The following is a 25,816-nucleotide window of genomic DNA, read 5'->3' on the forward strand; positions in this document are numbered from 1 at the left end:
TCAAAATCAACTTTAGAACAAAGATTAATCAGAGTCAAGATAGTTAGTAAACATGGCGGGCATTATCTCTAAAGCGGAAGTGGCCGCAGCCATAGAACAGGCGTTTGCTGAAAGAATCGACGAAATGGAGGAGTCAATCGTAGACGAGACAACGAATGAACAGAAAATTCCAACCATGCAGTGTTCTTTTGAACCGAAAAACAAGTATGTTGGTGGCGTCGAAAACATGAATGAATACGTTCTTTCTTACTTCGAGTCTTTGAATCATATGAGTCGGAGAATCATCACTGAACAACGCGAAGTGATGGCCGAACATGGCAACAAATGGGATAATTTAAGTCCCGACGAACAAGATAAACTCTTAGATGAACGAATGGTTAGTCCCGGAGTGAAAAAACATTATTATTTAGACGATTCATTTTCAACGAGAAAGCCAGATTGGTTTCCAGTGTTGAGGTTGGCCCATGGAATTTCAGGGTCCGAAGAACCGAGTAATTTTAACCCGAGAGATAGCATAACATCTGTCACGGTGAGCTTTTTGTGTTTTATCTTCAAGTTTTTTATTGTAGTAAACATGTCCACTTGTTTAGGTGCAAAGAGGAAACAAGTGTTCGCTTTACTTATCAATTGTTATGCTGAAGGTGACGAATATACCCTATAAATTCCTCTATTTTTAGTCGCTTCGACCGTCACATTTCGCTGTTCGATCGTCAAGCGTGATTCATTAACTAAAGAAAGCTTGGGTGTGGTTGTTGTAAACGTTTTGAAAAAAACTTTTCTTCATATGTCTTCGTAAAACATGATACAAAGTTTTTTGCTAGCGAAATATCTTGCTCACAGTGATATGAACGTTAGGCTTGTTCACCAACATTATTACTGATCTGCATTACTTGTCATCTGTAGAAACTTTTACTTGTTAGCAGATAGTTCCTTGAGTTTTAATCATAGTGACATAGTCAGTTAATTTGATTATATTTCGCGTGTTTTGGAGTGTGCATTTAATGCACGTGTCATGAGCTATAATTTATATAGGCCGGGTTATATCTTACAAAGGAAAGGTGTATCGATGGACGATCATCATAGTTTTATTGAGTTTTTTTTTTTTTTTTTTTTTTCACAAGCATACAGTTTTAAGGCTAAACTTTAGGGCACACCTACTGGAGGTCTAGAATGGCCTGTGAAAGTTGAACTTATGATGACTGGCAAGCATTTGTATGATGATGTTGTGAATGTGACATAAAACTAATGTAAAGAACTTGATTATGAACTTAGCTCTCCAGTAGTTGTAAGTGCAAAAACCCACCAGTACATGCCACTGCAGGGTCCAAAAGTTTACTTCTTAAGCTGGATGCCTGGCAGGGTTTAAACATGTTTTAACATGCATGTTACAACTGCATGTAAAATCCTTATGAGAACTTAATGGAATAAGAAAGTCATGGAATAAGGAAAGTTGTAGTTCCTTTATGTCACGAATATTTTAAAAGAAAAAGGTATGAGTCCCCCCCAACCCACACCCCCTTATATTATTTATGAGGAATCAAATCCCAGACCTGTGGATTATGAATGTTCTTGACACAAAAACCAAGCTCAATTTCCTATTATCCTATTTAAACAACAGTACTTTCACCTTTTATACAAACATATGAACACGTGCATAGGTATCCAGGCCATGATCTATTTTATTAGTTGTTATTTTATTAGCATTAATGTATGTATTTTAATTTTTTAGATTCTTAACAATTATTACTAATATACATGTGGTGTATACCTATACATTTTAACAGGTACCTGTATTGTATTCTCCTAATGTTTTGAAGAATCAGGTGGTTCTTTTAAATGCAAAGGATTCATTGTGTCTTGTGTGATGGTGTACTTGATGTGTTTTTTTTTTTGTTTTTTGTTTTTTTTTTTAGCATTTTTATTTTGTTCTGTTATTTTAATAGGAAATCCATTCCAAAGATCAATTTTCTTCTCCATGGTCCTGGGAAACGCGAGTGAGTGTTCATATAAATGCATTTGTTTGCAATCTGTATTGGTTCATTGGTTCATTGGTTCATTTATTTCACACGTACTATTTACATAAAATTAACATAGATAGTAAAGTAAAGTTGCAACAAATGATTACAGAATAAAATAAATAAAGTACAGATTATAAATATGTGTGTGGTGGCCAAAGTATCAAGGGCTTTCTAGTATTTTGGAATGTATTTAAGGGGCAAGTAATTGGTTGTTGTCACTTTCTGAGTCGCATCCAGGGGTGGTTTGTTTGAACCCCTTAAATTTTCCATTAAAATGCTGGAAATCATGTTTCTGAAGGCCTAATTTTCAAAATCTCCCGGGGGAGCATGCCCACAGACAATTCTCCGAACCCCCCTTGACTAAATCCTGGATCCGCCCCAGACTTTGGCTAAATTTGATCATTTTCATCAACCAGCATGTCATCTTGAAAAAGTTGATATCACGCTGTGAAATTGACATCTCAAATACATTACCAGAGATTAGGAATGCTGGTGTGTAAGCAAAAAAATAATGCTGTGCCTAAAAACTATTTACTAGACCCAAAATGAGTACAACCCACTTACTGGTGCATATTTTGTAACAAGCATTTCTATTTGGGTTATTTCAAGTATTATCATAATGATAAGAGCATATTGCAATACAAGGAGCTGATTGATCACAAAAAGGCTACAAATGCGTCAGAGTTACATACAACTTCATGGCTGTTGTTTCAAAAGCATGTTGTGGCCCATCGATTCTAATAGTTAGGAGCTATAAATAAGCTCTTATATGCTTGTTTTTCCTTTTTTATTTCTGCATTGCTCATAATGAAATGTGAATTTGCTTGTTTCACCAGCTTTTTTAGGAGGAGTTGTTGCCAAATTCAACACAATGATTTCTCTTTCCAATTATCTTTAGAGCCAACAAGATCTTCATTTACTAGAAGAGGGAGAGCTTGAGGAACAACTAAAACATGCATTGGAAGCTGATCTAGAAACACTAAGTACTGTGACTGTACCAGTAGAGGTTAAATCAAAGAAACAGCATGATTCTGACACTGAATCAAAAGACACAAGCACAAGTGGGAGTTTGCCTGGTTCAGAGCCTCTGTCTCGAAAGGAGTTTCTTCTTGAGGGTCAGAAGTATAGCCCTGCTAGTAGCATTCAAGGTAGTAAAGGTAGTTTGTCTTCATCACTGCACAACGGAAGAAAAGGGAGCCTTGCATCAACACCTCCTAAAGGAAGCAAGGCAAGTCTTATATCAAATACACCACCTAAAGGAAGTAAAGGTAGCCTTGCATCAGACACACCTCCTAGATTAAATACAGGAAATTTGCTGTCTGACACACCATCAAAAGGAAGCAAGATAAATCTTGCATCTGAGACATGTTCAAAGGAAAATAGAGGAAGTCCTTTGACGGATACACCACCTAAAGAAAATCATTTGAGCATAGCCACAGAGATGCTGGGAAAGAGAGATGCAAATAAACTAAATCTTGAGTCTGAGATGCCACAGTCATCAGCTGCTAGCAAATCTTCACTCCCAAAAGAGCAGAATGATTCCAAAGAAGCTGCTTCAGCTAAAACAAAAGTGAGTACCTAATCCATGTGTGTTTTGATATAATCATAAGCAGGATAGAATTATTTGATTTGGAGATCAACCGTTACCAACCCTAGAAAAATCGCCCAGTACTTTGTGGTATGAAATTTTGCAGATTGGGAGTCTTTCTGTTGTTGTTGAACTTAGATATTTTTGCTGTCTGAGATGACTGAAATTTCTGCAGGGAACTAAAGTTTTTATATTAAAGAAGTTTAAGGTTGAGGAGGTCAGGGAATTGTAACTTTGTTTTCAATTTTTCTAATTAGACAAGTTTCACATATTTGAGAACCCATGGTGGATGTTTTTTCAGGTCACGCATATTTAAATGAGTCCCTGAAAACAATTAGCATTTGATGGTTATTAGCTTAAGTCACACTTTTACTGTACTTTATAATTATTAATTTTAAAATATCATTTATTTGATATTACCAGTAGTATGATTATTCTTAATGATTTCTCTTCATTTTTATTTCATACAGGAAGTAGATATTGGCACAGCTACCAATTCAAATGACTTGTTGGCTTTTCTTGTTAATTGGTAGCTCAGACAGCTTTTCAGCAGATGATGATGTTATTACATTTATGTGGCATGCATTTCATGAAAAACTTTTTCAATCCAGAAAACTTTTAAAGTATTTTTCAAATGCTTACAGTGTTTGTCAGATAGAAAAAGCATGTACTCTAAATGTTGCTAATTAGGCACAAGTAAAAATGCAGTTTTAAGGACTGTTTAGTTTTGTTATCACTGTTTATTCCTCTGTTGTGGTTTTTGGTGAAGCTCTAGACTGAGAGAACAAGTCAATATTACATGCATTTTTTATATACTACAATTGTGATCATAATTAATCAATACAACAGTAAATGATTTGAGCCTAAGAGTAACAGTTGATCAATTAGTTTTATTGTAAGTTCTGGAGACGGCTGTGGTCGCTATCAGTGACTAACATTTTGACAACCCTAGCAGAAGTCAACACCTCACTTGACTCGTGATTACTTCCACTATATAAGGCTGTCAAAACGTCAGTCACTTTTAACCCTTGAGCTCTTATGAGTCAACTAAGAGAGGCAAGAAAGGATTTGTCCTTACAATATTAATGCAATATCAAGCAGACAAGTAATAAGAATATAGAAAACTATCAGTTAGGGGATTCAATGATTAGTTGATCCAGTACCCAGTTATCCAAACTAACATCCTAAGAGGGTTTAAGAGAAAAAAATTTGCAGATTTTCTTATATTGTTTATATGGACCACATCTACATTAAGGATATTCAAACAGAATGTTTGAATAATGTTTTTGTAAATACTTTTTTACACCTTGGCCATGCATATGATTGCCAAAAGTTTCACCATGTACAAGGTGTTAGGCACAAAAGAACACCATTCAATATGCTAAATACACAGTGAAATATTTTACTTTGGCAAAGACTTTGGGCTATGCATTTGCATTTAGGCAGAATGAGGGAGTTCTCACGGCCTCTTCACCTGCCAGCATACCCTGCAGTGAGGGTTAGAACCTTAGAGGTTGATCAGTCAAGGGTCACAAGACAAAGAGCTATTGTTGGTTTATATTACTCTTTACTTTCTTTTTTCCTCTTCGCCTTGAACCTCTAGCAAAAAAGGTAACTTATCTTAACAACTTTTGCACATATTGAAGAAGTAATTAAAAAATAGATAAAAATGCTTTTCAGGAGTTTTATTTTTCACACAGTGGCTGTAATTAGGCGGAAATTACTAACTTTGGACCATGGCTAACCAAGTTGTTGGTCTGTTTTGGTTTGACAACAAAACTTGATTATTCTGTATCTTTTGGAAATCAAAGAAAAAAAAAAGAGAAAAAAGTAGGGGGGTAAGGGTAAATACCTCCACCCCACCTTTGCCAAAAAAAATATTCTTACATACTACAGGTGATTCAAGTACTTTGAAACATTTTGTTAAAAAAAATTTATTAAAAAACCTCTAAACTTTAAAATATAACCATAAGTGGTGACAATCTTCATTCATAAACTGAATTTATATTTTTACAAATAATCTATAGATTCAGTATAGCTAATATAAGAAAATAAGATATAAAACATCAACCATTCAAATCTATATTTATTTAAGAATAAATTACACGTCCAATCATTTTTACGCCATGCGGTTTTCATAAGAAACTTCTCAGTTTAATGGATAATCATTTTGCTCAATATTTCTTTTCATCATTAAAATAATTTTTACAATTTGAAAAGCTTCTCACCTTTCCTAACTATGTACAACAGAGACAAAATTAAAATATAACTTGCACTACATAAAAAATTATAAACGGTCTAACTTTAAAAAAAAAAAAAAAAAAAAAAAAAAAAAAAAAAACCAACTGCCTCAGTTATTAGGGAAGCTAAGAGCACGAAGAATTTAGAAAATCTTGCGTTGGCATGCACACAAAAAATGATGGAAGCAAATGCAATAAATTATAATTTCCTGACCACCTTCGCTCGTCTCCACTAACTCAGAACCTGGAAGACCTGGATGACCTGGCCTCTTTGACATCATTTCAGAGTTTAATTCTATTGGAAGTCAATTATCTATGCCGGTACACAAAAATGACTCCAAATTAAAAGTTCTGTTTAAGAAAAGCCAAAACTACTAAACAAAGCGTAGAAGCACTCTGATAGACCGCTGACCCAGACGAGACTTCATGATCATGTTCACACGGGTATCCCCGTGTCCCGTGCACTCCCTTCACCACCACGCCTGTTTCAGTGGTTTTCTCTAAGGCCAGGTTCTCTTTCTCGCATCTCATCCATTTCAACGCTATACTCTTGGGATAATTAGCCTCAACTGCAATCTTCCAATCATCGAGTCTATAATATTGCGATCCTTTGAAGAAGTAAGTTTTGCCGTTCCTCCACTTCATAACAGAATTGCAATTTGCCGGCACCCCTCCCCAAACTCTGATACTCCTTGGGTAGCCTGCATCTATCGAGCCGCGGTAGTAGCGCCAATATTTGTCTCCTTTAAAGAAATACGTTTTCCCGTTTCTTCCCCAGGTAAAGACAGCGTCCATGTCTTTTAAATCCATTGGTAGCCCCATTTCTGTGATAATACGCTCTCTGTGTTCGATTCTGTATGTATCACGCTTACTGTCGTAGTAATAACGCCAGTAGCTTGATAGGAGAAAACAGAATAAGAAAACGACAAAATTAGCAAAGTTAGCCGAGCTTTCATGTTTATAACGATCACATAACGGGGAGAAAAGTTAGCATGTCCTCACACGAAGGTATTTAATGACAGATTCTTGTGGCCAGATATCAAACAATCATTCTGAAATCAGGGAAAAGGTACAAAAGACAGGAATTGGTCACCCAATAAGGAAATTTTTACGATGGAAAAGTCATGTTGCCGCAACGAAAAACCGTGACGACACTCAGTAATGATCAGTGACACGCACTGAAAACGCTTTTTTAACTTTTGGATTGCAGTGTGTTTTTTTTTAAAGGACAAGCTTGAAAAAACGCTCGTCGCCTATTGAAAGAACATGCAACTGCGAAAAAGACCACAGAATTCCAGGAATCGAATAGAAGTTTATGGCGGAAAGTAGATACAGCTTATCTAATGAAAGACACTCACTTGGATCCGCTGAAGAAAATCAGCCTGTTACCACTTAAGGCGTAGGCAGCGTCTATCTTATTAGGAAGTTCCTTCCACAGGTCTTTGACCTTGTGAGGTCCACTCTCCAAGCCTGCACCCGAAGCACTTTTGATGATCCAATATTGAGTTCCCTTCAGCGCGTATGTGCGCTTGTCAGGGCCCATGAATAACGTGTCATATGAAGGAATGGAACAAACATCATTTTCCTCAGGGAGCATAGGCTCAGTGGTTGTTGGTGCTGGTGTCGCACCTGGGCCATCTGTGGGGCCTGGTTTATGGATGGGTTTTCCTGGAGAAAATAAAGTTAGAATCTCCGGTCAAAAAAAAAAAAAAGCTGACAACGTCACTTTTGATCCATCGAAGCATGGCTAGGTTTTGAAACATATTGCTTTGCGTCATGGCTTAGGCACTAATTAGTTAAAAATAATAATAAACGAAAGAGTGGTATTCTCGGATGGGACACTCATCACCTTTAGCTCCCGTCATTACTAATTGATTTTGCTTTAAATAACAAACGCTTACTTCTAGTTACTCTCAGTTGAGCAACAAAAGTAATTCTTGTATGTAGATGTTTTTACTATCATAACTGTGTCTTGGTTTGGAAAACCCGATCGTGCATTTCTCTCAACCATGGTCGAATGAAAAACTAAACCACCAGAAACTTCATACTTTGAGCTCTTACTGGCTTCTCGTCATATTTTTCCTATTCAGATTAGTAGTAATGATCAATCTGATTGTGGATGAACATGGCTGAACATCAATTATCATGGAATTGCGCTTTAAGGAAACATTTATGGCCACTTACCATAAAGCTGTTGTATTCCCAGGATATCATCTTTAGTGAGCTTTACATCAGGCACATAGCCCTTGTACCACGGGTACATGATAGATTCTCGCACATTGGAATGCTCCAGACCTAAAGCATGTCCAAACTCGTGAATAGCCACCCAATCCAAATTGATACCGGCACTTGTCCCTGTGGTAAACTTCTCCGCATCGTCAAAATGTGCATCACCCGAAAGTCCTGTATAAAACAGATGAAGATTACTGTAATTAGATTTGCTAGTCCGAGCTCTCATTGGCCGAGTCGTCATTGTTACACTTTTCCTTTGTTCTGATGGCCAGATGTGATAACTTTGGTATTCGTTTGACGACACTCATCCATCAAAATGCAAACAAATGTTTTTTTTCTTTTTATCTGTTTGTTTGTATACTAACCCAAGTTGTTGTGTGGGTAGAAAGCGTGCGCTAATGTTCCACCCTGTCCATCAAACGGATACGCGTCGTTGTGCCACCCGTTCACAAAACTGATATGAATATCAACGTCTTTCTCGTTGGCGTGTCGATCCTCCTTGATTCTAAGATTTGTAGCAGCACTCCACTGATCAAAAGATTTTTTAAATATTTGACGTTGTGTCTCTTGGCTATTAATGTCTCTTGTGAAAGATTTAATCTGGTATGTCAGATCCTAATAAAATCAAAGGAAAAATTTTAGTATTAAATCGACTTCAAACGAAGTCTCTAGAAGACGTATTTTACGAGCAAGAGTTTCTAATTTTTTGTTTTAAGAAAAATAAAGTAGTCTTGATTAATGGTACAATCGAGAAACTAATGATTCTCCAGCTCTTTTGAAATCAAAATTTGCTTAATTCTCCCATTAGTCAGTGGGAGTGTACAATTATTAGTTAAGTTTTTTTGTGTGTGTATTTTCTAATCAACTAATTTTTTTATGTGTACAGTTGCGCTTTCCTCCGATTTAACGGTAGTTTCCTACGGCGTACAACATGACAAATATTAGTCGAGAATACGCTCTTTATCTTTCTCCTATACACTGAACGAGAAAGCTGCGACTGCCTTCCTTTTCCGCTCCCCTTCATTCACACAGAATCACTACTTTCCTTCTCTTTGAACCGAAAACTGACCTACCCTTTTCTTCCAAGACGATCCTTGTAAAGTATATCTTTTCTTTCGTCGAGTGTTATCGGAGTTATAATTCCCGTAGTCTGCCACACCACAACGAGATTTACCCATCTGTGCAATAGTAGCTGCATCCATCTTCCCAGTCTCTGGCAAGTTGGCATATCTTTGAAGCATTTTGATAGCTTTCTCTAAATCTGCTTGTGATCTCAACGTTCCCGTTCTTGGGTCATCGTTCATCAGGTAACCAAACTTTGTCAGAAAATCCTATCAAGAATAAGAGGAGAATAAACAAAAAAATGAGTTGATAGATCGAAAATATTCGCTGACAACAACTCTTCAATGCTTAGGTTATTTTTCTTTGCGGTTACAAAACTGGCTGTATAATAATGTTGCATGTAGAGTTGAATCTGCACGAACATCAAACCTTGAACATGTTTACAGTCAAAGTTTATTTCCGACACCACTATTATTCAGCGAAAAAACTTAATACCTTGCCGCAAAGGCGAATTGAAGAAATTTTGTTGAGATCTACAGCTGAATCTAATCACCTTTCCATGGTCGAAAGTGTGGCTTCCAGTTTTGATAAGACCCGATTTCCGCCGTTTCTAGGGAAGGAGCGCGGGCCCATTTCCGTACAGCGGCTGATAATCGAACCCGATTGTTGTCGAGTAGTTTCAAAACAAAAGTGGTAATAAGCCAATCGTACGATATGAGGAGATCTTCTAAGAAAGGGCTGAGCGAAAACGTACAGCCATTACAAAAACATAGATGAAGTGAACGGGGAAGGGGTAAGAAAATTGTACTCGCTTGTTAGCCGTCATTCAATGATTCAGGCCTCGACTTTATTTCAGTCTTGGCAATAAAGAAAAAAGAAAGGCTGAAAGTTTCTAAAGAAACTGTGGTGCTGCGTCGGTGGGGGTAACAAGGTAATTTGGTTATATCAATTAAGATGAAATTGTAAATTGGCCACCGTAACGAATAAAAAAGCTGACGTTTCGAGCGTTAGCCCTTCGTCAGAGCGAATGAAAGAAACCTGCGAACGTGGCATTAGGAAATTATCGCTAGTCATCGATCTCATATTTTCTTACAAATCTGTCGTTTTTGAGATTCCTAATTCTATCGACAAAAACAAACATATAAACGAAAGTGAAATATAGAAACTACAGTTGCAAGTCACCATTTTTTTTTTTTTTTTTTTGAATAACCATTGCGCGTTTAAGAGTTCCTCTGTCTGGGAAAACGAAACCAAAGTGTAGAGTGAAAAAATACCACACAGCATCTTAGAAAAAATGTGACACGATCTAGAGTTCCTCCAATAATTTTTTCCGCGTAAACGGGAAGCTCTTACTGGGAAATAGTCTCCTTTGCAGCCGTCTTTCGAAAGACGGCCGCAAAGGAGGCTAACTGGGAAAAGGAAATTAGAGGAAACAAGGTCGTTGAAAAGGTCATGTCGCTACAACCGACTTGGTTTCGATATACGTATATAGATAATAACGACATGCAAAACTAATCAATCATGCTCCCTGATTATTATACTCATTGTCTTCGTTTGAATAAAGTGTCTTAAGAGAAGTTAGTCAATTAAACTTGGATAAGTGACTCTCATGGACTGCGTGCTCAGTAAGAGATGACGTAATTTAAGATAAAGTCAAGCATTTTCTCTGACGTAATGGCTATTTCGCTGAAAAAAAACTTCATTCGAGAAATTTCAGAGCGATTACGCAAAGGCTACAATTCAGCTATGAATTTTGATTAAATAGCGTTTCGTAGATGGTACTACTGGTTTTTATTCGGACACATTCATGATCACTGCGCTGGTTCCGACAGTATTTATTTCACGAAAGGAAATTTCGTCGGGCCGCATAGGAAATTGGAACAAAATTTTTAACTAAAATTTGCCTCTCGATAAAACAGTATATTGTGACAACATCGAACCCACAACGAGTTTATGAACAAATTATATTTTTACTTACAATTCCTTGAGCCACTTGCTTTGAGTTAACTGGACCTCCTTCGGCCACGGGATTTTGCAAACAAACGAGGAAACAGAACGTGACGATAATTTCACTGAACGCCATTCTCTGCTTCACCGCCTTCAAAGAATTTTAAGCACTGAAATAACTACTCTATATCTTTCAGCGGCAGACTTCTGGCCGATTTGACTTCTTGTCCCCAACTGAAATTAAATAAGAAGGCTCTGTACTTTATAAGCAAAACCTCCCTTTGCGTGGTCAGATGCCAAGTGTCTAACGAAACAAGAAGCCCTCGTCACAACAACGCAATATTTGTTTATAGCGCCTCTGTCACGCTTTTCTAGACTTTTTTTTTCAATGCTCAGGAAGAGGAGTGCAGACCACTTTGAAAAAGATCAAAAGTGTGGACAATTTATAGGAAACTGACCGTAGTAATAGCTCACTTCCGCTACAAACAGTGGTTTTCAATTTCACTACCGTATTTGGCAAAGTTGTGGGGATTACTCAACAAGTTGTGTTGTATGATCACGTAAACCGCAAGTAAACGGAAACAATATAATCGGAAACAATATGGTCTGCTGCTCTCTCAACTGCTATTGACAGATAAGAGGAAAGCTTATTTGCCAAGACTAACAACCTGATGTTTGATATCCCTCCATATATGATCATCGCTGTCTATGCTATAATATTTCAAAGTCGAGGAAAGTCGATGACAGCTGAAAATGGGTTGACACAGATTTTCAATTCATGTCAGCTTCCCTGATTTGTAAGTCAATTGATCTATATCTTAGGCTTACCCGCCTCGGGTGTTTGTGTCTTGACCGACGTTTTTAAAACTCAAACGCTGTTCATATTTCCTAGCGGTTGTTTATCAGTAGTTCAGTCTGGCCAATATCATTCATTTTATCATAAAGAAATAAACTTACGCGAGGTTGAATTCAGCTGGAAACTTTTCTATTTTGACACTGATAGAATAACAGATTATGTAAAAGATAAAAAAAAAAGAAAAAAGCCAACGATACGGTGAAGTAACTCAAATCCAAACTGCGACAATGTAAAGAATTATTCTTATCAGAAAAGCAACAGGTTTTCAGGTGTAATGTTGAACATCATGTCTGCTCATTAATGGGGCGAGCAGCGGCTATAAGTACGTCCTATTTGAGGAATATCATCTTCAATGGCGCCATTTTTAATACAGCCATATCAATCCTTCCTCATTTGTTTCTTATACACTAGCCGACTAAATTGGTAGTTTGTCTTTTTAACTATACGCCCCCTCTTTTTTTTTTATATTGTCCTATTGTTTTAAAACGTACTTGCTGAGTTTCTTATTTGGTGAGAGCATAAATTTGTTTGTAGATAAACAAACCGCCGCTGCGAGCTCATTATCACGTTTTCGATCAAAATGATTTTTGAGACTCCGAGTCGGCTCAATGATATCTTGCCCGACTACATTTTCAACGTTCGCCCTACAGTTTACCGGAACCCTTTTCAACGCTGACCTTTCAAACATCTGTTAACACGCCCACGCTTCGAACAAGGGAACAAAAATTCCTTTTAGTGGAATACACGACACTCTACACTTGCTTGCTCTGTAGTTTAGTGAAGTTTGTTATCGGAATTTATCAAAAAAACTGGTGGTATAGTCCCAGTCTTTGATATTTTTCGTTTCCATTTTCGATCAGCATGTCACACTGATTCATGCAAGGTTTGAGGGCTTTTAGCACGACGATCATTTTTGCACGAAAATTTTACAAACACCCAAGAGTGACATTCGATGGATAGCTACAAATAGGCTTGAAGCAAGCTTCGTGGACCACCTTGCATCACTTTCGGTTTTGAGTGAAAAATGTGCTCAAACTTTTCGGTTTTGTTTTGGTTTTTCGTTATATTTATATTATTATTTTTTTTTCATTTTTTTTTTCGTCGTGATTTTTTTGTCGTCAATTTTTGTTTTGCTTAGTTTTTTTCTTTTTTTTTATGCAGCTTTTTGTCAATGGCTGGCATAACTGCCCCCAATGCTGCCCCAAAAAGTGTAATCTCAGACTGACTAAGTTAGCTGAGATCAACTTCCGGTGAACGGAACCGCTCTACTGACGTCATTAATTGACGTCAAGTACCCCGCCTTGTCCCACGTATTCCTCTTAAATCTGAGGAGAAAAATTTCTTCCAAAATTTTAATTTCAGTAAAAACAAACTATAAAGGTAAGGCAGCCCTTGCCTTGTGAAAACCTGTCTGGAAAAAGTCGATCTGGGATTCATGCACGGTATCAGTTCATAAATTGTTATTTGCCGTTTGGTATCAAACGTAAGGTCTCTTTCGCACTAAGATTTTAAGGATATCAGGGAGCAACATGCGCTTCCCATAGCACTAACCGTGAAGGCTGGGTAGTTGCCATACACGTAAGGCACGGCTGATTGGAAACAGTTGCCGTAATTTCGTTATCTTTACACCTATGGCGAATATACTGATTACGGTCTAGTGTAATTTAATAAATTGGCTTCTCGATATAAGATACACAGGTTTGCACGGAATGCCACTCCGAAAAAGAAAATGAATGGCAAAGAAAGGAATTTTGACCAAAACATCTTTCTAATCTGATTTAGTCGCCCAGCAAGAAACAAGGATAGTGAACCTCGCTACAGAAACGGAGGAGAGAGGCTTGGATAGGGTCGGCCTAGCCAGCATGTACGTAGTCTTTCACTGGCTAATATTACATCATTCAAGCTTAATGCTGGGTGAAGTTTATCACCAATTCTTGTCTTTGGTAATGACAAGAAGCTAAATAATGATACAACAAAGCGGCTTGGATTAAAAAACCCAGCATAAGTTACAGAGAAGCTAAGTTTGAAACTGGGGTGTAATAATAGGGTCAACATTTGGAGAACCGGATGTCATACCCCCGCCACGAACTCCGAGGGATACTCCATCCCCCGGTCCCTCGTGGGCAAATTAGTGACGGGACGAAAGCTTAAAGCTACGACACATTTATTTGCAACTCACTCGAGGCTGTGCGTTGTTACAATTGAGAATAAAATCAAGTCCTTTATTACATTTATCGTTTTAGCTCGTATCACGTGTCTGCCTCACAACCGGAATCACTTTTTTAAGGAAATTTTTGGTACATATGTTTTTCACTCGTTCCGAAACTGCCTTGATTCTCTTTTTCCCGTCTGTAGAACATTTATGAAAGAAAGAGAAATCCCATCCAAGTCGAACAAATTTCAAAAATTAATTAGGTCTTGCAAACAACATTACGTAATTCAATAATTCACCAGACGACTAAACATGATTTAGTTCTGAATACATTGTGCTAAAACGGATGTGGTCAGCCACGTTTTTTTTTATCTAACCTTAAGTCCGCGACCCCTCGAAAAGAAACAATGATCTTTTATGATCTGTTTCCCGGCTAGTAAACAAGATTGAAGGTCTGTTAATGCCTGATTATCATAAGATTGTCACGTTATTAGCCGTTATCAAAAGAGGCTAAGCATTTGACATGATCTTCTTTCTTTCCTTAATACCGCACAAATGCAACTGATATTAAAATTATTTCAAGGAGATTTTTTACCCACATTTAAGAGTTGTTAAATAACCTTCATCATTACCCTTTGTCTCAAGAAAAGGTCGGATGATTGTGTTCTCTGCGCTCAAACGGATGTGGTCAGATTTTATTTGTTCAGCAAACCACCGATTCGTGATCCTCTGAAAAGAAAACAGTGATATTTGTTAATCTGTTTCCTTATTAAGGCCTGTTATAGCCTATTGAAAAAGTTATCACGTTTCAGCCGTAATCTTAAGAATATTAAGTGAACAAAATCCTATTTTTGCCCTAATACAGTAAAAGTCATTATCATAATGACCGTCACTTGTGGTTTACAATAACCCGATCGCCGTCAGAATTTTTAAAAAGGTTTTACTAATAATTTGTGCAGAATCGAGACTCCAAAGAACTAGAGGAAGAACTAGAGGTATGTGTTTTACATTTATCAGTTCAACGTTTATTCCCCTGAACACGCATTCTGAGGTTTTTATTTTATGGACCTCTATTTAATTTAATAGTGTTATGTCCCAACAAAGTCGTGATATTGAATTGCCGACAGGTACATATTTATTCAACTCAAGTTGATAAACCTTTTATGCTTTTATGGAGAGAGGCCAAGTCCGTTTCAGGGGTAGTTCCGAGAAATAATTCCGTATAATTATGTATTTGTTACATATAGTTCTTGTTAACCGAGCGGGAGGTCTGTATAGGAGAATCTTGACCGAGGTCGCCTGTACAGAACGAACGCAGTGTGGTCTGTACCAGCGACCGAGGTGAGGATTCTCCCATACAGACCGACCTAGCTCGGTTCATAAGATGTTTATTATATGGCTGTCTCTAGAAAGCGACGAAACATATTCTTTGTAACTTTTTTTTCTAGACCGGTCTAGATGCCGGTCTAGATGGGAAAATCTAGACCGCTTTCAATATTGATTTCAACCAAACAAATTCGTGAATTCGGTAGTTCCCAGTCCTTGTGAGACACAGCCATATAATAAACAGCCTTCTTACACGACTCGGGCAGTCAGAGGGCCAATAACTAAAATCAACCAATCAAAATGCTCTATTGCCGGTCCAATACTCTCTAAGTATTGGACCGGGCACTGTCCCGAATGGTCCCGAATGATACCGCACTTGTGTCCCTTTGAACTTCAGTCGTATAATAAATCTCTTATTAACCAAGCTTGCTCGGGACCGTAATGGAAGAATATCGGCCCTCGATCTTTTTTGTACGGACCTCGCTGCGCTCGGTCCGTACTGTCAAGACCTCTCCCAGTACGGCCCTCGCGCTTGGTTAATAAGATATATTTACCAACTACATCTTTTTAACTTGCCCATATCGACGATGGGCTCCGAGATATAGATATATCTGAGATTCGATTTAATTTGCCCTTACTCCATCTTGTTAATTTGCATTTATATAATCTTGAAGTTCTTCCTTTTTCATTTTGACCTTCAGTGGTTCTTCCCCTTTAGTTTCCGTCGTAAAAATGGATATCAGCTAAAACTCATCTTTTATTAATTAACTTAGTATTCCTTTCATTTTCTCTTGATTATATAATACACGAACACTGCAAGCAGATTTACTAATTGTTTCTAGAACAATTTTGAAAGCCAGTTTGAACTAGCTGCTGACTAGTTACGGTGATATATTTGCTGCTTTCAGCATTGTAAACATCACTCTGTGAATATTGTTTGAATATTTCCTCTGCAAAAATGTCGCGTGTTCACTTCGGTTGCTTCGCCGAAGTCATTCCGGTTTTAAAGTCTTTCAGCGGTTTAGAATATGCACTGATTTCAGTTTGAAACCGGCCCTCCAACGAACTTTGACTAGTGACACAAAGCTTTGACTTGCTTTTTTATTTTGTACATGGAGTGTAATCTTTCAGGCAAACTCAGTCCTCTACGGGGGTAAAGCTAATAAGAAGAAAATTTAATGTTTATCTTAAATTGTACATTTGGCTAACGAGCGATATGCAGTTTTTATACATATACTGAACCACACTTTTAATTTTAACATTAAATCTTTCCTTCATAAAATATATTAAAAGGTCCTTGAAGTCGTTTTTCACGCCACTTTTATATATAAAACTTATAATAAATAAATATATGTACACCACGTCGTATACCGTGGGACTTGGAATATTTTTTAGAGTGGAAGAGTACCAATACCAAAGTTATCGAAAATATATATTTCGTCCTCTGAAGAGTAAGTTACTCGGTTTAGTTTTGTATAATTTGATTGGTTAATTGATAGATCGATCGATTTACCCTTCCTCTGGAAATTATCGAATCAATTCTTGACTATGTGGGAGGGAAGCTTGGGTCGAGTCGCGTAATGAGCACGTTACGACCCAAGCCCCCTATTTTCGCCCCGCCGACATGTGGGAGGAAGGCTTGGGTCAAGTCGCGTAACGAACACGACACGACCCAAGCCCTCCTTTACGTGTTTCGCCCCGACGCCGTTATCGTGTTTTACAACCTTACTCTGGTTTTCTAACCAAACGCCTGAAACAGGCCTCTGCTGGACTTTTTTTTTTTTATCAAACAAATCCATTCTATCACTTAACGTATATTCGGTATTAGGAAATATGAAGAAATAAAACCAGCTACTATAACAATGTATTCCGCCTCAGTTGCAAAAGAAGAAGAAGAGGAAGAAGAACGAACGGAATCATGCGCATGTGCATGTTTTGATGAACGATACGGCGATATTTTCCCAGCTTTTAAACCTGCTGGAGAACATCCCATCCAATAAGTGGAAATAGTCTTGGGATACCCTTTCTGTATTTGAATAGAAGTGTCGTTTAAGGCGTAATATTGTGCCCCTTTGAAAAAGTACGTTTTGCCGTTTTTCCATTGCAGTGCAGCATTCAAATGATTCGGTAGATTTGGTAACACAGAGTGAATGGTTTTGGGGTATCCAGGGTCAATGCTTGTTCTTTCGCTGTTATATCTCCAAAATTTGTCACCCTTAAAGATGTACAGCTCTCCATTTGCACCCCACTCTAATGCGGTATCCATGTTGTGTACTTCACCAGGCAGGTTTAGGTCTGTTATGTTTAATGGACCTTGTACCAATGACCTATTCTTGTAGGTCCAGTATCTGAGGATAAAATAAATTATTTCATATTAAAAGTAACCTCCATTTGGCGTGAAAAAAAATCGATGCTCGCATTTTTATCCGTGGACATCTGCTCTATGCGGCGAACGCTTTCCCAGAGCGAGGCTGTAGTGATGTTTGGATGAAGGAGTGATTAAGAAAATAAATGAGCAAATAGGGGGGAGAGGGATGGGGGGAAAAAGAATTGACTGATGTCAAATAGATCTTTACACCGAATGCAAATATGGCGTCCAATTTGAGTTGCCATTGTTCTGGACTGACTAGCCTCTCACACATGTAATAATCCTTTTGTATTTCCACGTGAAGACGAGGCTAGTGAGTCCAGAACAAAGGCAATTCAAATTAGACGCCATATTTGCATTCGGTGTATGGAAAAACGAAGGAGTACTACATACCTTGATCCCTTGAAAATGAAGGTAAGTCCGTCATAACCTCTTGTGTAACCAGCGTCAATATCATCCTCGAGTTTTTCCCAGAATTGAGATATTTTCAGAGCTCCAGTAAATGCTCCCTGATCACCAACCGGCCAAAAATATGCCCCCTTGAAGGCGTAAGTTATCTTGTCAGCGGTCATTATCATGGCGTCAAGCGTACTGCTGCAAGGGTTGGGTTTTCCCGGAGACTGGGTGGGGTCAAAGTGAGGAGTGGGTGTGGCTCTGTTGATTTTGGGCTTACCTAAACATAAACATGTTGATGAGAATGTTAGTAAACCTTAACCTGTGCCAGGTTCTCGACAGTTGGAGACGAAAGTAAAAGTGAGCCCGCGAAACACAAAAACAAGTGGACGTGGTGACTGTGGTTGTCAAGGAAAAAGCTACACATGTCGTGCTTCCGCTTAATTCGTAAAGGCAATTGCACTTTTTCGCCCGCAAAATTTTTCACTCATCTCTACTGACTGAGATTTAATTTGAACGGGGCGACAAAGACAAGCAGACCCTCGCAAGAAAGGGTGGGTATAGTCCTATGGACATTAATCTGAACAAACAGATTGAGAAGTCTGATCTTGGTAAATTAAGTATATATGATCAATGTCTCATTTCGTTTGAAAATTGAATTGATTGAGAAGTCTGATCTTGGTAAATTAAGAATATATGATCAATGTCTCATTTCGTTTGAAAATTGAATTGATTGAGAAGTCTGATCTTGGTAAATTAAGTATATATGATCAATGTCTCATTTCCTTTAAAAATTGTCAGCAAACGGTACGCACCGTCAGAGTGCATTACGATCGTGAGTCTTAAAACCAAAAACTTAATCGCAGCAGTTGCTACATGAGGCCAAAAAAACGTCTATGACCATTTTGAGTTTTGCGTTTGATTTGTGGGTATAAAAACTCAAGTTTTCTCAATCTGTCAAAGAAAATAAAAACCAAGTAATCTTAGATTGCAAACCACGTCTCAACGCTGAAGCCTAATGGATCGACTCACCGTATATGTGTTGAATTCCAAGAATATCATCACGGTTTAGTCTATTTCCCGACAGACTTTCCTCATAAATCGGGTACATAATTGCCCTTTTGTTTTTGGAGTGAGCGAGCCCCAAACTGTGTCCCAGCTCATGGAGGGCTAGCCATCTAAGATCCACTGCTCCATTCTGTCTGGTAACCGTGAACATTTCTTCGTCATCAAAATGGACATCTCCAAAGTACCCTAAAAAAGGAAGGAGAGTAAGTTAGCCGACATCAAATCAGAATCGAGAGTCTGAGTTGGTCCCGATTTTCCTTTTCTTTCACAGAATAATGGCGTTTTCTTTACGACCGAGTAGGTTACATTCGTCCAGAACAAAACGGAAGTTAGAGCACTAGATGAAGTGACTTTCAAAAATCGCATACCCGTTCCTTCTCGATCAAAAAAACATTTACACGCCTTAAGTAAAAAGTAAAAATGATAAAGAAAACTCAGAATGTCAGGGCAATAAACACCGAAGTCTTAAAAGTGAGGCAATGACTAAACTTTCGAGTCCACGATCCTAGATTTTCAAATCATTATCCAAGATAAACGAAATACGATTGGGAGATGATTAAAAAAAATGAAATAAGAAAAAGAAATGGAGACCCAACTTGCTGGCTTCAAATGACGTTTCCAACTATTGGAAAATGCTTCCCATCGATACTATAATTAAACTAAATCCTAAGATTTTTTGGCTTATTGAAATACCTTTGGCAATCTAAAAGAAAAGTTAAAAAAAAAGGTGTTTCTAAGTTACCATCCTATTACGAACCAAGTCCAACAAGCTACAAACTTCTTTGGTAACTAACTGAAGATTCTACATCAGGCCTCACTAAATTTAAACCTTCTCTTTAAATAAACATGAAGGATTTTATCAACTCACCCTCGTTATTGCCAGGAAAGTAAGCGTAAGCCAGTTCACCTCCTCTCCCGTCAAAAGAATAGTCATCGTCTTTCCTTTTTTCAAAAACAAGTTCAATGTCCGCGGGACCACTGCTTACTTTTGAGAAGGTCAGCGGAGTTACCTTTGCCCACATCTTCAGGGAAGACTTTATTGTTTTGTCTACCTGCCTTTTGGTGAGGTCTGAAGTATAGCGTGTTATCTTGTAAGTTAAACGCTGGGAAAATGTAAAACGTCGTAAAAGAAAAGGTCACATAGGAAAAATAAACCAAACATCGATGAGGAATTGTCGAGTACTTCAAATTCGCCAGAAGAACATTTAAAAAACTAGAAAAAAAAAAAACTTTTGAGTCATTTTACCGCCTTGGGTATCCTATCCATCCTTCTAGAACAACAGCGTTCTCCTATGTTTTCTTTCCTTATTCAGCAGCGAGATAGATTTTGAAAGCTTTGAATTGCAAACCTACCGAGTTCTTTCTACTTAGTTAGCTGGTCTGTGTTCAATTTCCACCTGGATAGCACTGTAGCTAATCAACCCACACCCCCTCCACCCTCCCCACTCCCCATTCTGTCCACTCACCCTCTCCCCCCCTCCCCATTCTGTCCACTCACCCTTTTCTTCCATGAAGTTCCATGATGAGCATATCTTTTCTTTCTCCGGAACTCTACCGCTTTATTGAGATCTTGAAAACCACAGCGTTGCTTGGTAACCAACTGTATCATCTCAGGGTCCTTTAGATTTCCGGTCTCGTTAAGCCCTGTAAAACGTTGAAGATTCCTCACCGCTTGATCAAGTATTCTTTCGCTTTTCACTTCTCCTGATTTTACATCGCTAGGTGACAGATAGCCATATCTCTCCAAGTAATTCTAAAAAAAAAAACGGTTGTTCAGACTTTTAAATGCCGCGAGAAGATCGACAAACACATAAACAGCCAAGTACAAATAAAGTATGATAAAGTGATTTCTCTTTAAAAGTCACCATACGATACGTTTAGTAAGGATTTTTTTCTTCAAATTATAGGAAAACAAAAAGTCACTTTCCTAGCTAGGGCGGACCAAGAGACCAGTTTAGTCAGATATTAATTATATCTCTGAGTTCAAACAGAGGGGGATATTTCAATTGAAACCAACATATTGATTTAGCGGGCCGTACAGTGAAATACAGCCCGCTAAATTGGCCAATCATAACGCACGTTCTAACTGAGATATGTAATAGTGACAAGGATTGTAAAAAGAAAAAAAAAACTGATGACGGCAAACTTTTCAAAATGTGCAGAAAGCGTACGTGGACTAGATGAAGTCCAATTAAAAAGTGTGCATAGTGGTCGCCGGCTAGATTGATCATTCTTGGGCGTGATTTGTATTGTTTTCTCAGCCCGAAATAACTGCGAATACTGACGTGTCGTAATCTTCGATATAAAGAAACATGTATGAACTATTTCTTGATCTAACACCAAATTCTGGTAACTAACTCACAAGGAAATATGTAGCAGTAGAGGGGGAGATTTTAACAATAGGATCCTAAGAGTTCAAGGGTTAATCAGCGAAGTGATCATCGCACGTGAACTGCGATTTCAGCTCTATCAATTGAACTACGAAGCCACATGTTGGGAGCGAGGCAAATTTGAGAGGGTACTTCTTTCCCCAACAGGAAATAAATTCCATTTGTCAAAAATTGTTAATAATATAGGTCCCCTTTTCACGGAAACTAGATTTTGAATGAAGCCTTTCTGTTCTGGGATTCAGACGCCTCGATTGTGGAATATTGCCGCGAGTGTACAGTGTATGTGTCCCCTACTAGCAAGACAAAAGTGGAAAACAAACCGGAAAGTTGAAATACTCAGTTCAAAAATTAACATTATGTCAAGAAAATGATTCAAAAGAAGTGAGTTCAATAATTATTACCCCAGGCTGTGAACCAAACTTGAACGAAAATATACGCTCAACGACAGATTAAGACCGTTTACAAGATTTCTTTGAACAATAAACTCTCAACGTTTTGCTGTTATTGAAAACAACGCTTCCTGTTAAGAAAGTTGCACTTCAAGCCAGGTCAGACTCATGGGATAATCTTTGGAGGAATGTGAACTATTTTTGTTATATCTACATTGTTTGGCAGCAGTGTGTGTGGTTTAATGTTTAGTTATTAATAGCTTACAAACCGCAAGCGTTAAGACACAAATGTTGCTGTCCGCATTCTTCCCGTGTCTGATGAATGGATATTAGTTTTGGATATGCTCCAAAGCTTCGTTGTTTGGTTTTTACCAAAAAGGATGCTTTCGGCCGAAATCTTTCAAGAGTTTACACTCAAAACTGTCTTCCATGGGTATAGCATATAAAAAGTGATTCATGGAAGTTTTATGTGGCATAATGTGATATTTACTAGTTATGCTGAAGTCAATTTTAGCCCTTACAGTCTGACGTGCTTCAGTATCACAAAACGTTGACCCAAGGGGGCAGTGTGTGCTAGAAAGAGCTGGGATTTTTAACCATCGAAAATCCAAAGTTCAAAGTCTGAAAGAATTGTACTTGTAAATGAATTGTCGTTTTTAAGGCCAGACGGGGCCCGTTGTGCGACAGACTTTTGAAGGAAAGAACTTCAATTGTACATAGCGTGAAGTTTCATATCTAGCAGTTGTTCAAGTGGACCCGTCAAACTTTGTACCCAACGTAATTGAATGGGAGCTTTTGTGAACATCCGGCGAAATGAAATTCTGCAATTCAAAAGTTGTTTTCTTTTACATCGTATATCATAATTTGCTAAACTTTCGTAATTGTGTTACAAGCGTAGGTTTGTTTAAGCTATTTGTTTGTTCCTGCGGCCCTCCTTGACAATGATGACTGAAAAAATATTGACGTCATAATGACATCACTTTCAGAGAATCTTTCCATTTGTTATCCAATATTTGAACACAGGAAAAACAAAGAGGCTTTTGGTTTTTAAGTGAAATTCTTTGGTGTGAAATTTTCATTCCCGAAGTTTAAACAGAAGTGAAGAATTTTTCCCACGCTGTTTCTTTAAAACTCGGTGTAAACGGTTTGAATTACAAAGAGAATTCAAATACTTGATAAAGTATGGCATATTGACAATTATCTGAGTCAGGAGAAGAAAGTTAACATTTACGTGGTGCCTAGGACGTCAAAGTTCTACTGTAAGTTTCGACGTGTCTCTGAATGTAATGCATCCTTACGGAAAATGTGTTATCCTAGATTCTGAATTTCCCAAGTTTCGACTTGTCCCTGACTGTAATACATCTTTACAGAAAATGCGTTTCCCAAATTTTGAACTTCTACGTTTCGACGTTTCTCTCACAGTAATGTATCCTTACGGAAAGTGTCTTCCTAAATTCTGAATTTCCTGTTCAATACTTTCGTGTTAAGGTATCCCACGGAGGAATGTTTGCCTTGGGAGATAGTTTAAACAAGACATATAGCAAAAAAGAAATAACTAATGAAAAAAACTAAAACGTTTACATATCGAAAGTAGTAAGGACATTTTAAATAGAAAAATGTAAGGAGTATAATTTCAGCAATGGAAATTAAATTGAATTATATTAGTTTAAAATGTGGGGTCTATCGTCAACTAAGCGCCCTAACAGTAGCTATATATGCATGTTTAAGAAATTTTGTTCCAATTCAGTTTGACCGAAAAAACTGTCGCCTCTTGATCGCAAAGATTTTCGTTCCTTAATAAGATTTATTAAAGCTTATCACATCCAATAAAAACTCACCAAAACGTTTGGCGGTACACTTGTAGGTCTTGCCGATGCAAAAGCAACCATTATTCCCAGGAATGCTGTCAAAATAGATAGAGATTTAACGAAGCTCATGTTGAAAAGTAGTGAACACTTTTACTTTCGATGCTATTGCTCGCGAACAGGTTCCTTGCTTGACGTACACGGACCTTATCGAGGTATACAATTACAACAGAAATTATTTCTAAAAATTTGCCAAATGCTCAACAATGGAGGTTTACGAATGTAATCATCCCACGACAAGTGGAAAACACACAATAATATTCCTTCTTTTATATTTAGTAACAAAGCTGGCACCGCGCCCCAAAAACTAATGATATGTCAAACTGTACAAAGAGGAAATGAAAAGTGGTCTCGATGATGGAAAAGGAAATCCGACAAGCTTTGAGTTTATTCAAACAACTCAATTCTCATTTGAAACTTTGAAAATTGACCCTCCCACTCCTAGGAAATAGAAATTACGGATTATGCGCATATCATCCGTTAAGCTGATTAATCTTCGTGGGCGACGCAGGTACGGTGTTATCGATATTGGGATTTTTCTTGATTGAACCCAGCTGGATGACCAAGAACTAAGACGTTATGTTCCCAAGGAATTTAGACGCACACCATATGCCCCTCTACGATGTAATCACTCGTTGAGCCCTCAGAAAACAAACACATTCCAGAGGTGCCCGCGCCCGGATTCTTAATGCCTGCCAGAAACCTTAACAAGTTAGATAATGAAGTTAACGCCCCTTTAATACTTTTGTGTTGTTGGGGTGGAAAGATACCAGCCCACTTCACTTAATTGTCAGCTATTTTATTTCTTTTATTTCCGGGGAGCATGACTGTTAGACCAATCAAATGTAATGCTACCCGATTTGTGTGCAAAAATGTCTCGTCATCAGACAGAAACGTCAGTGTATAATCCTGACAAAAAAATGGGCTTATGACAGCTCATCCCTTTATTTCCACATTCTCTTTTGTTGTTAAACTTTCATACCTAATCATAATTACATCCTTATTAAATATTAATTTGTCTGATAGGTGCTAGGACGGCGTTATAATTGGATTTATTTCTCGTCACACATGCAAGGATAAAAATATTATTTTCACAACAGCTGTAGAAATTATCGCACACCCATTGGTCGAGAACCCTTACCAAGTAAAGCGATAGACGGCATACTGACGTAATAACCCAAGCTGGTTGTTAAGAGAACACGAGTAAAGTTTGTAAATCACCCAGTCAAAGAAGAATGATTCACAGACTTTTCAAGTATATGATAAATAAGCAGAGTGTTTTTAATGGTGACATCAAAATCTGCGTTTGTCCTTCAATGGATTATAGAAACAAGCCAATAAAAATGCGTTTAGGATTCAGCATATCATATAAAAACAAAAAAGATTCCATGTCGCCGTGAGTCTGTACAGTAGCAGTTCACAGAAGATATCAAAATGTGCTAGCTGTGCCTTGTGTACTACTTTAATTTGGTTCTTACTACATTTGGACGTCGTATGGTATGTATTATGCGTCTGTTCAGTGAGTGAAAAGACGCATTAAAAAAAATTGAAAAAGACAATGGAAAATTGTGGTCGATCCATTAAATTCCAGATGAATGATTGTTAAAAACCGATCATCGATTAATTGTTCAAGCCAATTACTCTGTCTCGCACATGTACAAAAGCAGCCAATGACAGGAAATGTTTTCACTGCGTTCCAATGAAGCCTTTCCGCTCAATGACAATTTTCTCTTTGAAATAACTCAAAACCTCTGCGAAGTATAAGTGAGCAAGCACAACACTAGTCTACCTTGATATTAAATATGAAAAGATCTTCCTCTCCAAGAGGATTCTGGGGTTTTTCTTGCATTTCCCTTTTGTTAACCCTTAGGTGTTGTCGACTGCAATTAGTAAAACATTGTTGTAGTTTCTTCTAATTTTTT

The 25,816-nt window shown here is 37.8% G+C and overlaps 3 protein-coding genes across 3 annotated transcripts; 1 reads left to right on the top strand and 2 right to left on the bottom strand.

Annotated features, from left to right (window-relative positions):
• Positions 1 to 21: 21 nt before the first annotated feature.
• Positions 22 to 5,279, top strand: LOC111324936 (uncharacterized). The gene is made up of 4 exons (XM_022928598.2): positions 22 to 529; positions 1,944 to 1,994; positions 2,917 to 3,588; positions 4,077 to 5,279. The coding sequence occupies exons 1-4, from the start codon at positions 53 to 55 to the stop codon at positions 4,137 to 4,139; spliced, it is 1,263 nt and encodes a 420-aa protein (XP_022784333.2). The 5' UTR covers positions 22 to 52; the 3' UTR covers positions 4,140 to 5,279.
• Positions 5,280 to 5,524: 245 nt separating this feature from the next.
• Positions 5,525 to 11,522, bottom strand: LOC111324935 (matrix metalloproteinase-25). Its single transcript, XM_022928597.2, has 6 exons — positions 11,119 to 11,522; positions 9,152 to 9,409; positions 8,444 to 8,693; positions 8,031 to 8,249; positions 7,205 to 7,514; positions 5,525 to 6,741 (listed from the first exon to the last, which is right to left on the bottom strand). Exons 1-6 carry the CDS (start codon positions 11,221 to 11,223, stop codon positions 6,189 to 6,191), a joined length of 1,695 nt encoding a protein of 564 aa, XP_022784332.1. The 5' UTR covers positions 11,224 to 11,522; the 3' UTR covers positions 5,525 to 6,188.
• A 4,986-nt stretch (positions 11,523 to 16,508) lies between these two features.
• LOC111324968 (neutrophil collagenase) lies at positions 16,509 to 24,129 on the bottom strand. Its single transcript, XM_022928633.2, has 6 exons — positions 23,868 to 24,129; positions 20,749 to 21,003; positions 20,119 to 20,353; positions 19,215 to 19,436; positions 18,183 to 18,462; positions 16,509 to 17,769 (listed from the first exon to the last, which is right to left on the bottom strand). The coding sequence occupies exons 1-6, from the start codon at positions 23,964 to 23,966 to the stop codon at positions 17,229 to 17,231; spliced, it is 1,632 nt and encodes a 543-aa protein (XP_022784368.1). The 5' UTR covers positions 23,967 to 24,129; the 3' UTR covers positions 16,509 to 17,228.
• Between the last annotated feature and the right edge of the window lie 1,687 nt (positions 24,130 to 25,816).

The sequence above is a fragment of the Stylophora pistillata genome, chromosome 6 (genome assembly GCF_964205215.1).
Source record: "Stylophora pistillata chromosome 6, jaStyPist1.2, whole genome shotgun sequence".
Lineage (NCBI taxonomy): Eukaryota > Metazoa > Cnidaria > Anthozoa > Scleractinia > Pocilloporidae > Stylophora > Stylophora pistillata.